Here is a 16,599-nt window from a genome sequence, read left to right on the forward strand (position 1 = left end):
GATGCGTGTTATTTTAATCGCTGTCTTTTTCTTTTGGAAGTGATTGAAAAGATTCGATGTTCAAGACCAAATAATCTACTGAGAGATATTGGACTTCGCAGGAGTAACTTAAAAATCATTTAAATGATAAAAAACATTATCTTCCGGGTAGAGAAAATCTCACTGTATATCATAGTTCAAAATTTTTTTTATTATTATTCTTTCTTTTCAAATATTTGCCATTAATTGTTTTATTTGATTTTTATGTACTGAATCGTTTCATTTGAGAACAGGATATGTACTATCCATAAAGCCTAAAAATATACCTTAAATGTGCAAATAGGTATCACATGATTAGTTACATTATCATTCATCTATATCGGGCATTATCCTTGTGCCCATGTTAAACTCCAAAGGTCTTTTGATTATTTCTAGACTTAAGTCAATGTTCGTAAAATACCAAACAGCTTTTTTTTCCCTTTGAATTTTGAAGGAAAATTAAGAAGGATTAGGTTACTTTTGCATTTTAATTCATAACTGACTTCGCATCTTATATTCCTTTAAAATGAGTCACAACCAGCGAAAAATAAAAGTAAGAATGTTGATTATTTAAAGACACTTGTGTCTTTAAATTTTTGTAATCTGTGAAGATATTAATTAAATTTTTTGTTATCATATTAAGTAAACATTATCATGTTGAAGCTTAAGTTTTGTTTTTAAAATTTAAAAATTGTAATCAGTAATTTTATAGTTTCATCTTCTTCATCTGCTTATGCTTATTTATTTATTGTGTGTGTGTGAAGAACATGCATTGATCATGTAGTGTGTGTGTGTTTTTTTTTTTTAAACAATATAGGTTGCTGTTGTGGGTGCAGGAGCAGCAGGATTATGTGCTGGCAGACACCTAGTTGCTGAATCTGAAATCTTCTCATGTGATATTTATGAACAACAAGATGATGTTGGTGGCACATGGAGGTACTCTCCACAAGTTGGCATGGATGATTATGGATTACCAATTCATTCTAGCATGTACAAAAATCTTAGGTATTATACATATATTTTTAATTTTTATTTACTTATTTTATTCTATTTATTTAATTTTATTTGTATATTTTTATTGATTTATTTTTTGGTTTATTTGATGGCTTTTATTAGTTTAGCAGATTGCTATTTTTAGTACAGTTATACCCCGATTTAGCGAATTTATTAGGAACCAAAACATTTATACATTAAATCGGGGTTATTCTTAGTATCGGGGTGTGAGAAAAAAATTGCACTTACTTTATCTAAAATCCCTAATAAGCAACTGCGCATAAATATCCAAAAGAAGAAAGTTTATACTTTTTGTTCAGCATTCCACAAATTATTACACAATATTTAATTTGATAATGATTAATCATGAGATACGTTTTTAGTTTCCCGGCCATGTAAGGCATTTGAAAAAGTAAGTTTTAATGGGAGTTTCATTATCACTTGTCTCATCAGAATCGCAATTCATTGGTTGCCACTGGCCTTTCAAAAATTGCATTTTCCAATGAAGTTCTCTTTCTGCTTCAGACAATATGGAAATGTCATTTGGAAAAGATCGAGTATTTCTTAACTCAAATTAACAAAAAAACATTTTTTTCGGATGTTCAAATAATTTGTTGGAACTAATGTCATATACCCCACCCTTAGCGAGATTTTCCTGTCGGCGCCAAGAAAGCGTCGCCAAGAAAACGATGTATGACGACATATGCCATACATTGTTCTTAGCGATGCTTTTTTAGCACCAACAGGAAAAATTCAGTCTAAAAATGCATGAAACACTATATATATAAAAACATAAAACCACAACAAAAAACATCCCGAATATACACTTCAAAAATACCAGAAACTAGGAAGTTTTTGTACAGAAAGAAAAATTACTAGAAAGTATTTAAAATGCTTAAATTAACAAATTACTGTAACAGCTCACCTCAATGAAATATGTACCAATAGAAATAAAAGCTATTTTACAACATGCATTTCATTGAACAAAAACTTTTCTCATACTCTGCTAAAAAAAGAGCAAAGCAATTCAAATTGCGATGTTTAATGCAGAAAACATCCCCAAAATCAATAACTATTTCAGCCAAAAAAAAAAAAAAAGAAACAACCCTTAGTTGCTCAAATTTTGATGTATTAAAAGTAGAAATGTCTCAAGAGAACATCCATCCCAAACAATACAAAAATACGATGCATTAATTTGCTATCCAGACATGCTTTCAAAATACCTATTATATTTTACATAAAATAACACCCTCATATTTTTATAAAATGCTGGACTCATCTTATTTTCAGAAATTCAGTACTAAAGCACATTTTTAGAATATGTTTAAATAATTCGTGGCATCGATAAGAATTAACTTTTAGAAATAACTGTACTATTTTTGTAAAATTAATTTACATACAGTAAAAATAATGTTAAAAACTACAAGATTTTGTAAAAATAAAGAATTTCAGAAGTGAGAGTTCTTTTTTTTAGAATTCAGAAAAGAAAAAAAAACTTATCTTTTTATGGTATATATCCTCACACTCAATCCGAAACTAAATAACATATGACAATAGCACTTTACAGATACACACCAGTGTGTACTTTTAATTAACGTTCAAGTTTAAAGAAACTGGCATTTTCTAATATTTATTCATCAAAAGACAACTGCTGAATTTAAACTAACATAAAATAAGCTTTCCTGTACGGTATATTGTACGAAAAAACAAGAATCTATCCTGCGTGAAATCGTAAACAAGTTTGAACAGATCTAAAAGTGCCTTCGGGTTGCCAAACAAAGGTTAGTTTCGGCAGGGATGCCATGCTTAAAAAAATATCGCCTCATTGGCGAGAAAAATATTTCAATTTTGTGCAAAATATTGGATGTCGCCAAATAGGGGGGTATATCACATCTGTACCAATTTGTTAGATCAGGGTTTATTATTCGTTAAATAGGGGTTTTTGTCTTCATTTTAGTCGGAGAAAAATAAAAATTTGCTAAATCACGAAATTTGTTAAATAGAGGTTTGTTAAATCGGGGTCTGACTGTACATTGTCATAAGTAAATGTCATTGCGGTGAATGTTACATCTAGATAACTACAATTCAGTGTTTCTTTTTTCTTTTTTTTTTTTATTGCTTCAAGGAAAACTAAACAAAGTAATGTTTTTCATAATTTTTCGGAAATGAGAAGACTTGATTAAAGTGTTATTAGACTTTCAAAATTTTATTTAAATAGAATTACTAATATCTTCTTTTGAACATAACTTTTCTACAAAAGTGAAACATTCTATTTTTTCCTAATTTGCAGTTTTCTACTTGCAGTACTTGGCCCACAATATAGTTTTCTGATTTTTATTTAATTTATCAATTTGCAGTTTTCTACTTGCAGTACTTGGCCCACAATATAGTTTTCTGATTTTTATTTAATTTATCAATTTTCTGTAACAAAATTTTTCCTAGTCTTCTTATCAATCCATAATAAAGAATGTAATTTCAGTGTAATTAAAAACTTCTCTTAGGAAAAATCCTTGCATGATTGTAAGACTATATTCTCCTAAATACTTAGTACAGAAACATGTTGAAAAAAAAAAAAAACCAAGTGAAAGCCATTTTACCTTTCTTGTAACATGTTTGCAGAGAATACTTTCAGAATATGGCCATCAATGGAAAAGAATATTTTCTAGTGAACATTGCTTAGTGATGTTTGCTTCAAAGGCTTTTAGAAAAAGAAGACATTACCATGAGATAAATGTCCCATAAAATATCAGGGAGTATATCTACTTTCTATGTTTATGGGTTGAGGAATGGATAAGAACCTGAGGACAAAAAAGTCCATTTTGCCAACCTTCATTTTCATTCTCTCTCTTCCTCTCTGTCTTTCTGTTTCAAAAATTGCAGTTGAAGCCAGTGCGTGATCTTCAATTTTTCCAAGCCAGGGCAAACACTTGAAAGTGCCTCCTTTAGCTAGCTTCCTCCAAGTCTTTATATCAAGATTCTAAATAATCCCCACAGAAATAGAGTAAATTTGCCACCCAGGGCAAGAACGCCAACTTTTTCTCCCCTTAGGTAGGATAGAAAACCTAAATGTAGGATTTTTGGGCCTAAGTGGGAATAAAACATTTTTTTACCTTTTTGTGATTATTTTCTGTTCATTAGTTGACCTTATGGTTATTTAACATTTGAAGGTTTTATTATCCAGAAGTTGGAATTAACATTATTTCTATGGTGATCAGACAATATTGCAGGAAAGTTGTTCTTTAGAGGTTAATGTTGTTCAGAAATGTTTTTTTTTTTATGGAAGATTTTTCATTGTGTAATGGGGGGGGGGGAGAGAAGAGAAAGTAAAATAGTAATTATTTACTGCTTTCCTTTGAATCATAGTGTATGCTTTTTCATTATTTAATTTTCATTTTAGGACAAATCTTCCTAAGGAAGTAATGGCTTTCCCTGATTTCCCATTTAAAGAAAGTGACAAGTCGTTTCTGCATCATACAGAAGTTCTAAGTTACCTACAAGAATATGGCAAACACTTCAATGTTTATCAACAAATAAAAGTAATAAGTAAGTGTATGCTGATTCAGGGTTGTTGTGAGAGAATTAAGCAGCCTAACAAGCTTTTACTTTTGTGTGTGTTATTATTACCATTTCTTTTATTTTCTTTCTTTGTGTATGTTTAAATTCTAGACTGTTCATAGTTATTATTATTTTGTGCATAGTAATGCCTGAAATAGTTTTCATCTTTGAAAATCGTGCCCCCCCCTTTTTTTTTTCTTTTTTACTTTTTTCTCCAAGAAAGGAAGTATTGTATTTGCAAAAAAAATTTCACTCAAAATTCGGCCTTAATTTCCATTTTGCTCACCCCCGAATTAATGTTGAGTTTTTTTTTAACCCGACCACATGCGGATAAGTGCCTAAGAAGGTATAAATACCTGAAATATCCATTTTGACATTCCCCGAGTTAATTACAACGACTTTTCTCATGACATCCGTATGTACGTATGTATGTATGTATGCATGTTTGTATGTGCGGATGTGTGTATGTATGTTGCATAACTACAGAACGGTATGTCCTACATAGTTGAAATTTGGTACGTAGACTCCTAGTGGGGTCTAGTTGTGCACCCCCCCCCCCTTTTGGTTGCATTCGGGTGTTTCTAAAGGGGTATTTTGCCCCTTTTGGGGTGGAAATCATTGTTAATTTCGATGTACAGTCGATTCCCGACTTACGCGAGGGATGCATTCCAAGACTCCTTGTGTAAGTCGAAATTTCGTGTTGTGGAAAAGTATGTGTGTGCAAATTTTTTAGAAGTATAAAAAATCCTTTTAGACACTTATAAACACTATCAATCTGCTTTGAAGCATTCCTCAACTAAACACTACAGTTTCTTACATAAAAAACTGAACTTTTACTGTATTTAAAAAATGAAAAACTATTTTATTCAAGATGAAATACTAAGATGCACAAAATGAATGATCAACGGAAGGGAAAGACATAAAATAAAACAACACGATATACACAGTATGTAGCAATAATAAAATATTGCACTATAATATTACTGTACAGTTTACAGTAAAATATTTATTAGTACGCATGGAAGTTTCACTCATATTTATTGTCGCGCTACCGTTGACGTTTTGTAGTTGCTCAAGCATCTGGAGAATGTTAGCTCCCTCCTCCCCCCCCCCTCGTTTTTTTTTTAAATCAGAAACTTTCTTTTTCTTCCCATTTTCACAAAGTTTAGATGAAGGTGCCACTAAGGTACCATTATATTTCATCAACTTTAATATTTCAAGTGAAAAAAATTAAATAAATGAATAATGCTGAGCGACTAACGACGCGATGTGTAGACTAGTTTGATGTGGAAACTTTCGCTGTAAGTGATGCTTAAAGGGATGTAATAGTATTCACGAAATCAATATTTAGGGGCTAATAGCGAAGCCGATACTTCTTTCTAAAAAATTCGTATTATAGAGGAAAAATTCGCGTTAGCTCTAAAATTCGTAACTCGTGAAAAATTTGCATTATAGCCATTTCGCGTAAGTCGAATCGCGTTGTAGCTGGAGTCGACTGTATACTCAAGTTGTGTTATAATTGGGCGGACACTTGGCAATATATTGCCAGTCTTTTGGTTGCCAAGCTGGCGACAAATTTGGCAATTTTTTTTTAAAAATCTGGTTTCAATTTGCCCACTGGTGGTGATATTTAGAGAGTAAACTATTGAATCACATTAAAGTTACCAATAATGGGAAAATGACATTAAAATTGGAGTAAAAGGAAGTGATGTGATGCACACATCAACGCGTTTTTTTCAAGTTTGTGTTACATAATGTTTTTTTCCTCAAATGATTCATTATGTAGTACCTTTTGAAGACTTAACAGGCAAAAAAATTACTTGTTCTCTTCATTCTTCATTGTCGTATACCTTTCTTAATTTCTAAGCAGTGTTTCCACAATATTTTATTTTACACTAAAGCAACGGTTCCCAAACTTTTCTGTTGTGCGGACTACCAGTTTTGTAAAAGCAAAACTTGAAGCCCAGTAATTACCAAATAATGATACAAGCTAAATTTTTTTTTGGGAAATGTAATTTTATAATGGAACGAGACCAATCAGGTTGTTTTAAAAAGTGGTTTTAGAGTTTGTTCATGCAATAGTTTAACCAAGGAGTATTTGTCATTTGAAGTTGATTTCAATTTCTTGTGTAACTTTCTTCTAATGGAATCTTATTCAGCAGATTTCATCTTCAACTTTAGAGATGTTCTCTTAATTCTGAAACTTATTCTTTAGTGGCAAACAGCCACGAAGAGCTTTTGAGTGAAGGCACATACATCTCAGCAGTGAATTTTCCCCAAAAAATTAAATCCCAAGATTTATCTTGGCTTTTAGAATCTAGACCGTGTCTATGGCCCAGTACTAAGCTGCCGATGGCCCACTTGTTGGCCGCAGCCCATGGATTGGGAACTGCTGCGCTAATGGGGAATTTTACCGTTTTTTTTTTTTTTTCAAAAATAATACAGAGGCAATTCAAGTATGTAAATTTAATTTGAATTTTTTACCAAGATATTGTAAGTTCTCATTGTTGTACTTAGTTAAAGTCAATGCATAGATTATAAGTATTTTATTTGTCTTATTCACAGACTATTTTTAAGTACTTTTCAACTATTTTAGAAATCTCTCTGAAAAGTTATTTGTTCAAGTGATTTGGAACTTTCAGTGCATTAAAATATACCAGTTCTATGTTATGTTTCATAGTAAAGCAGTTATTATGGCGATAAAAATAATGCTCAATTTTATTGCTTATAAAGTTCTTTTCTGACTTGTATACATTCTGATATCTGGAAACTATGATTTTATGTTTAATTACATTGTATTTGTTAAACTGTTTTTCATGTTCTTTTCCTTCATTTCATGCTCAATTATGATATTTTTGGTTACTATTTTTAGTTTTGTTATTTATTTAGTCTCTTTTTTGTATTGTTATTAGTTCTCCTTGTCTTAGTCTTTTGGTTAAACTTAGACTTTTTACTTGAAAAAATCTTAATCTCTGAAACAGATTTTTGACGCAATTCCATGTCATCAAGTTGTTCACAAAAATCTTCATCATTTAGACAAATCTTTCATAAAATTCCTGATTTCTAAAATTTGCCTTTCACATAATTATTAACATTTAAACGCTCTTGTTAAATGCAATAACTTTTTTTAATCAGTTATAATTTACTTAAACAACATCAATAGTACTTTTGCTCTCCATTACCATCTTGTAATAATTCACCTTTTGTATATTCAGTAAGTTACCGCCCATTAGCCAGGGCTAAAGCAGAAATACATGAAATACACCGCCAGCTCATTTCCATGTCATTTCCAGCCGAGGACTGCAGTTTCGTGCTTATTAGCACTCATCAGCCCGGCATAGGAAAGTGACTGAGCTGGAGATGGAAATCCTCTTAAGGACAGTCATTTCCAGCTGCTTGGCTTCCTTAAGAGGATTTCCATCTCCAGCTCAGTCACTTTCCTATGCCGGGCTGATGAGTGCTAATAAGCACGAAACTGCAGTCCTCGGCTGGAAATGACTGAGCTGGCGGTGTATTTCATGTAATTCACCTTTTGTTCAAAAAAATAAGTAAATAATATGGGAATTAATATATATATTTACAAAAATTGAAAAAAATCCTAGATTGGCTTCTAGTATTATCAGTACTTATCTCTCACAATAACTCTGAACAAAATCTAGAACTTGAGTTTAAACTTATTGATTTTAAATGCTTATAAATGCATTGTTGCTTCAGGCAATTATTCCTATTTAGTTTCAGACTCTTGTTGAAAATGTTCAACCTCTGCAATCTCCAAATAAGGAGTTAACCTGGAAGCTGGTGGCTCGTAATCTCAAAACTGATGAAAACCTTGAAGAAGTCTATGATGCAGTAATGGTGTGCAATGGGTAAGTGCCTATGTAAGAATATTGGGACAAAGTTATGTGCAGACATGAACACCTACAGGATTTATTTTTGATAAAAGTGCAAAACCTTTCGAAATCTATTTAAACTTTGTAATTCTTTGTGGAAACTATTTTTAAAGCTAATTATTAAATAGCAAATGATATTTTTATAATGATTGTAATTCATTGTTATTCTATTAACTTTTCAAACACTTTCATAATTTTTTGGCTTGCAAACAATACAAATTGAAGTTTTCAACCTTCTATTTGTAAACGTTGCTTGTCGGCACATATGTATACAAAATGGTCATGTTTTGTTGTATTTAGTGCATTAAAGGTCCTTCAAGTAAAATGTAATGTCAGTGTTGTTTTGCTATTTATCTTAGTTCTTAACTCTTTAAGCTCCCAAAATTTATGCTACTTTTGTGATCAACCTATATGTGTCAGGGGCATACTCAGGACCGTAACCAGAAAATAATTTTGGGGAGGGTTTAAAAACTTTTGTGCGGAGCTTTGTGCTAATGTTCAAGTCGTTGGGTTATCTATTATGAAAGTGTTTTATGCAATTAATATACATATGAGGTAGTGAGAAGCAAAGGGATGCAAGTGACAAAATTAAAAATTTGGAGATAACCAGTACAAATTGGTAGGTGAACCTCCCCTCTGTCTTGGGCAAGAGATTGTACTAGTAGCCCTGGTAGGTGCTTTTGTACAGCATGATTTAGAAAAAAATTTCAAGGAAAGCCTACCTAGGATCTGATCTTTAAACGCATTTTACTCAAAACTTAAAATAGTCCACTTGCATCCCTTTGCTTCTCACTGCCTCATATGAAAGTTTTGGAACAATATTTTTTGGAAAATTTAAAAAAAAAAACGAACATTTAAATATCAAACCGAACTTTTCAGGGAGGGGGGGGGGGGTTGAACCCTAAGAATCCCCCCCCTTGTATACAGCCCTTGGCATACTCAAAGAGAAGGATTTGAGTGTTAAAACCCTTCCAAAACTCATACATTTTTCCTTTTTAATAGCAGAGGCCTGAAACCAGAGATTCATTTGCATGAGTACAGGAGCTCACAGAAGCTGAGCTCCTGTTTATTATTATTATTTTTTTAAATGCTTATTCAAATTTTATTATTTTAGACCAATTCTGGCTATTTACATGTAAAAACAATTTGAAGGGACACTAGGGCTTTTGTGCTTATTTTGGTTAAGCCGTCTAACTCTAACTAAAACTTCCCCCTCTAAAAAACTAATCGCATTCCTCTCCAAAAGTTTTTCTGGAAATACCACAGATATGGGTTGCATATAAATTAGCGTGCGACATTCTAAAATTTTCTTTTGAAACTGACAAATATTGTGGCAAAACTTTCAAGAAAGAAAACATTGCAATGATGTCTGATAGATAGTGATGTATGATTTGTTGTATAAAATAACTATTTAAAATGAAGTACACATTCCATTTGGTTCAGTACAAGTACTTTTAACATGAAAGTTTTAGGACTTCTCAAAAATAATCAAAGCAAAGAAATATAAAAAAAGAAAAGCATTGTGAAAAATATGCTAAAGAAAAATCAAAATTTTGCTAAAAACTCTGATTTAAAAAAAAAGATATTTAAAAACAAATTAGATATTTTTAAAGAATATCGCAAAAGAAAAAATCTGAAGCCATAAACATATTTTGTAAAAAAAATACTAAATCTAATATCCCTCTTTCCCCCTGTCTCTAAAATTACATTTAGGAAAATCACAAGCACAAAAAAATAAAAATAAATTTAAAAAAAAGAAAATTCAATGCATTTACAACAAAAATTCAAAGAGATAATCAGGTTCAAAATTCTAAGGAACTGTACTGAATTTGAGATAGTAATATCTGTACCTCAGAGCCAGACTGGCGTGAGTCCGAAAATTGCGATTTTCCTTTTATTAGTGCATTGTATGTAGAAGTCGATTCTGCCTTGAGCAATGTGAAAGTAATCGTTTAAAAATATATTTTTGAATTTTTTACGAGGGTTAAAAGAGCACACATCCCAATCTTTGTATGTGAAAGGAAAAAAGTTTTTCCTCTCTCCTGTAAAATTACTGTATTGTGATTTACGTCCTTCTGGCTCTGAGGTGCAGATATACCACCCTACCAGAAGAACATTGATCATGATAATTACTGAAGCAACAAAACAGTCTTTCTTTATCTCTAATTGAAAAAGAAAAGGAAAATGTTACACGGAGATAACATAAAAATACTCTACAAAAGCTCTTTCAATTTGAGAGAAAAAAAAGATTAGGTAGATTCAGGGCCTGATTAACGCATGGTCCTGTGGGTCTGTGGACGTGGGCACCAAAACAGCATAAATTTATTTATTTCTGTCCTTTATTTGAAACTAGTACATCGATAATGTGCAGGTTGTATTGTGAGAGGGGCACCAATTTGAACTAGGACCTGGGCATCACTTTGGCTTGATCGGGCCCTGGTTAGATTTCATATTTTTCACTAAAGTTTTCATTTAAACTTTCAGTATCTTATCTCTGAACCTTATTTATTCCAAATTTGGAATAAAAAGTGTGTATCTAGATAATATTTAAGAAAATAAAGATCTTGCAGGTTGAATAGGGATATGCTGTATGTGCATGAAAACCCATTCTACAATACCAAAATATGTGTTGAAATTTGTATTTCAGGCATTACTCAGTTCCATACATCCCTGAAATTGAAGGACTTCATTCATTCAATGGTTTACTTATACATAGCCATGATTATAGAGATGCTAAAAAATTCAAGAATCTTAAAGTTGTTGTTCTGGGAGCAGGTGCTTCTGGGATTGATATTGCCCTTGAAGTTTCTAAGTTTGCAAAAGAAGTAAGTGTAAAATGTTTGCTATTTTATATTGACTTAACTGACATTGTACAATGCAGGGTGTTTAAAAGTTTGGCACTGATAAGAAGAATTTGTTGAAAAACACTGAGATTTATATGTAAATATTATTGTTATTTTATGTATTTATTTTAAATTTTCATCCTTCTCTCTTCTAGTTTATTTTTCACTGGTACAATATTAACTACCTTCTCAGAACTACAAAAGGTGTTCAATAGTAGTAATCGGGGGAAAAAATCAGACAATGATCAAAATAAAAAAATTATGTTTATATCTGAAATAGTTTTTTTTTTAATGAATTTTCTTTATTAGGGAAGGATTTAATAAACTCTCTGTACATTGAAAGATAAACTGAATAAGCACCATTGAACACTGAGAAGTAACAGTCCCTCACGTGCACATGAGCTATGTTCAGGGCTTTTGAGGTTCTTTTCTTGGTGCCCCCCCCCCTTCTTTCTTATACTACATCATCAGGCCATAATTATTCTGATACTTACATTCTATCAAATCCAGACAAAACATTCTTTCTTTTTTGCAGTATATATTATAATTATATCTGTATGTCAGAGTTAGACTAACATAAGTCTAAAAACTGCAATTTTTTGTTAATTAGTGCATTGTGTGTAAAATCCTATTTTGCATTGAGCCATATGAACTTAATCCAAAAAAAAAATCCTTCGTACTAATTTACAGTGTTGAAAGAGCGCAAGTCCAGCTGTTTGTGGGCACCAAGCCACCATTTTTCCTCTCTCCTGTAAAGTGAGGATTATGTGACTTACGTTAGTCTGGCTCTTATGTACAGATATAATACATACATATTGTAATGTGAGTAGCAATAGGTAGAAGTGATATGTGTTATAAATACAAGTTTTAACATAAAATATCATCAAATTTGGCCTGATGGCAAGTTGGTTTAAATATACAATATAACTTTGAAATATAATAAAAGTGTAAATGTAATGTTAAACCTTTATGACTTTACATTTGATTTATTTATTTATTTCACAAATACCAAAGAGTTGATTTTTTTTTTTTTTGTAGGTTGAGTATTTACATCTTATTGTAGTGCAATATGAAATTACTCAATTCCTTCAAAAATTTGGCTACAGATTTAGTATTCCTCCCCTCTCATTTTACTCTCCTGAGCCCATGTGGCTGTTCCTTAATCTGACCCTGGTCAGACATTCTTTCAGATTTACAGTTTATCATTTTTAGATTTTTATACTTTATATTAACTCTGAAATTTTATATCTGCAGTGATATTCATGAAGCTACTTTTTTATTGCAGGTAGTTCTGAGTCATAACACACCTGCAAAAACTTGCCCATTACCAGATAACATGATACAAGAGAAAGGGATTGAATCTGTGTCAGAATCATCAGTGACATTTCTGGACAAAAAAATTTACAATTGTGATGCTATTATTATCTGTACTGGTTATTTGTATACTTATCCTTTTCTGCATCCAGATTGCAAAGTAGAAATTGGTGACCAGAAAGTATCCCCACTTTATTTGCACTTGTTCCATACTTATTTCCCAACTTTAGCTATATGGGCTATTCCAAAACTGATCATACCATTCCCAATTTATGATCAACAAGTTAAGGTCTTTTTAAAATTTCTGAAAGGCATAATAGAGCTTCCCAGTGAAAAAATTATGCTGGCTGAAACAGAAAAAGATTTTGAGGATAGATTAGAGCAGGGATTTAAACCACGCCATGCTCATAACATGCCTGGAAAATGGCAGTGGGAGTATGATGATAAATTAAGTAGTTTTGGAAAAATAGATCCAATTCCTAATGTTATTAGGAATATATATCAACATGTTCATCATGAAAGGGTTGTAGATGTTTTAAATTATAAAAAGGTAAAATATAGTATAGTTGATAATGAAAACTTTTCTTTTAGTTGACATGTGGTTTCTGTAGGAAAGTATTTTATTTATCTTTATTTCTTTTGTCCCATTTATTTCCTCCCTTTTTCCTTTTTTATTTAATAATTATATGAATTAAGGATTTTGAGATTCAAATAAAGAAGGATATAGACAAATTTATTTGAAGATCATGAAAATGAATTATGAGTCTTACATATGATTTTATTTAAGATTGGATTAAATATATTTTAAAATTGCTTTTATTTATCTCGGTATATTGTGTGAGAAATCTGTACTATCTAAATTAATTATGTATACTAGTAATATTAGAATATAAAAGAAAAAAAGTTTCAATAATTGCATAAAATTTAAAACTAAAATAAAGTAACTAACTTATAGGATTGCGAGCTTAGACATATCTTGCGCATACTATGGCAAAAAGGCAAAAACAAATTGCTGAAATCAGCCATCTTTGAACTGCCATATGTTTTAAACTTACAAAATTACTACAAATCTTGTACTGAATGAATTAAAAAAGAAATTAGAGGTATTTTATTTTCAATAAGCAGATGAAGTTTCAGGTCCCTTTCAGTATCACTGGAATGCTTCATAGCAAAATTCTACTGCACATCTACTTTCAAAAAAGAAAACAATTTAGTATTAGTAATAAATAAATAGTTTAACCATTTGTACAAAATTGAAAATGTAAAAAATTCTTGAAATTCTATATAAAATTGTTATTAAATTTAATTTTTTTTAAATTTGTTGAAAAATATTTTTTTTTAATTTGCACTAGTGTATAAAACATTAGTTCACTCTACATACAGTCGTCAACAGAAGTGGAAAATATAATTTGTACAAGTTCAGAACAGGGGTTAAATTTTACAAGAAAAAAAAAGAAAAATTGAAATAAATTTTCAATTCATAGTAAAATTTTTAATTATTTATGATGTATCAAAAAGTAAGCAAACAGCTAGCTAATTTTTGTACAGCTGAAGTTCTGATAGTTTTGCGATTTACTGTTCATTGGATTGTAAAAAGAAAAGTATCTCAATTTTATATATTGGGAAGAGATGAATTAAGACGCATTTAAATGAAACTTTGTACAAAATGTGCTTTTTTTCCCTTTCAAGTAGTGTTTTTCCTTGAAATATTTTTGTGTTTAGTATATCTAATGTATTTATTTCAGATAAAAAATTTCTATGCAAAACAATAAATTTCACGCGATGAAATATTTCTTTTTCTAGCAATTGATTTAAAATTTCCACTGAAATTCAAATTCTCTTTTCTAAGCTAACAAGAGAGAACTTTTCCATTATCCACTATCATTCAGTGTGTGTGTGTGTGCAGGGTCGCCAACTGCTCCCCAAAAATAGCGAACCTCCACAGCTCCGCAAAGAAGTTATTTTGCCCTGCATTTCGCTTTTGATCTTTACTCTGACCAGGCTTGCCAAAGGTTTTCATAAATTTAAATTTTTTTATTATATTTTGCTAGTTTATTCGGCATGTAAATGTGAAAATTGAACCTTACACTTATGCTAGTGCTTGAAATGATTATTAAAGCTCAAAAACAATTTTAGATAAGAGGTTGAATTTTTTAAAAATTGATTTTTATACAAAATAAAAGGTTACTCTGCAAAATTTCAAAATGTTCCTCAAAATAAAAACAGATGCTCCTCAAATTGTTTCTTCAAGGTTGGCAACCCTGTGTGTATAATTCAAATATGTACTCAATACATATTTATATATTTTTGTGATTAATAAATATTTTTGGAGTGATTGTTATTGATTTGATATTATAAAAATGTTTCAATAAAAGAATATAATCTTTAGTTGTGGTCCTGGTTTTTATCACATTTGAATTTTTAATGTTTGATACATTTTAAGTAAAAAATCAAACTCTATTAGTGCTGTATCCAGGTTTGGTATTTTGTCCACTTTTTTGTAAAAATGTCTGGGACGCTGGAAGAAATTGGACGAAATGAACAGAAATGTACAAATTGGACGAAACTAGACAAAATGAAAATCAACTGATATTGCATATGTTTAATACGTAAAATTGTTGCTATGATGCAATAAAATTACAGTCGAGCCTCCATATATCGAACTTCCACATATCGAAATTTTCTATATATCGAAATCCCAGCAAATTTCAATATTCATTACATAGAAAAATTGTTTCTATATATCGAAAAAATCTCTATGAATCGAAATTTTTTCGAGACATTCGTAGATTTTTGTTTTCCACTTTAGACTTTGTCTCATGAAAAATGAAGGTTGGGGGAGAAAATTATGTTTACTAAAGGTTGCTAAGAAACTGATAAGAAATCTGGGTTTGAGGGGTGTGTAGATAGATCGTTGTTCCGTTCTAGAGTTCGTAAATTCCCTCAAGTTTATTTCAAATCTTATGTAAAATCAGTTTCAAGTTATGCTTTTTGTCTGTTGATCATCATTCTAGTCTTTTTAGCTTCAGTAAAAATCATTCAAGTTAAGTAGATTAATTTTTTACTTTTCTCTCTATTACATTGTTAAAACGAAAATCCCCTCATGTTGCGAATCAAGTTGAACTGCCGAAGAATGAAGATGTATGAAGGCACAAAAATGTAATTTCTGTTAATTTTTCAGTTATTAACTTTCGTTTAATTCGATGCTCGTATAAATTCGAAATTGGGTTTCATGCACGAAAATTAGTTTAATTTTAATATTTTAGGAGATTTTTATGATAAAATAAGATTGTTTCTATATATCGAAATTTCTATATATCGAATTTTTTTCCGGCAATTTGCTACTTCGATATATGGAGGTCCGACTGTATTACATAATTCAATTACATTATAATTTTACTGCAATATTAATTAATAGTAAAATATTTTTCAATTAATCATATAGTTATAATAAAATGATTCTATATTAAGCATAATCCACACACAGTAAATGAATGAAAGAAATGTTAATTATACTTTGATACGACTCATTTTTTATAGTAGAAGTAGTCAAATTCAACAAAATGAAGCAGTTGAGCATAGTTGCATTACAATATTATTGCTTATTACTAGAAAATAAAAGATTAATTTCTCATGGTATAAATGTTGGAAAATAAATAGCATTCATAAATTCATTAATTAAAATGAAATCTGACATTGGTTTTTATGAATGATAATGCGATCTAATTTAAAAATAGTAAATGCCTGTAACATCCTAGGATACCACAAAAAGTTATGGTTAAGTTTGGATTAGATACTTAACTCAAAGTCTGAATTTTATTTAGCGTAAAAAAACATGTTCAGTATTTAATCTTAAATGTCAATAGTTTATGTTTATTACAATAATATACTAAGTACACAACAAGCAACAATTCCTATACCTCCAAACAAGGGACCCTATTTAAGGGACAAAGTGTCTAGTCCCATTAGTGTCCTTATTGAGAGGT

At 30.6% G+C, this 16,599-nt stretch overlaps 1 protein-coding gene across 1 annotated transcript; it reads left to right on the top strand.

Moving 5' to 3' along the window:
* The first annotated feature begins 18 nt into the window (after positions 1-18).
* LOC129229444 (uncharacterized) lies at positions 19-15,001 on the top strand. Its single transcript, XM_054863753.1, has 6 exons — positions 19-571; positions 836-1,023; positions 4,409-4,547; positions 8,299-8,432; positions 11,104-11,281; positions 12,585-15,001. The coding sequence occupies exons 1-6, from the start codon at positions 545-547 to the stop codon at positions 13,206-13,208; spliced, it is 1,290 nt and encodes a 429-aa protein (XP_054719728.1). The 5' UTR covers positions 19-544; the 3' UTR covers positions 13,209-15,001.
* Positions 15,002-16,599: the final 1,598 nt, after the last annotated feature.

The sequence above is a fragment of the Uloborus diversus genome, chromosome 9 (genome assembly GCF_026930045.1).
Source record: "Uloborus diversus isolate 005 chromosome 9, Udiv.v.3.1, whole genome shotgun sequence".
Classification (NCBI taxonomy): domain Eukaryota; kingdom Metazoa; phylum Arthropoda; class Arachnida; order Araneae; family Uloboridae; genus Uloborus; species Uloborus diversus.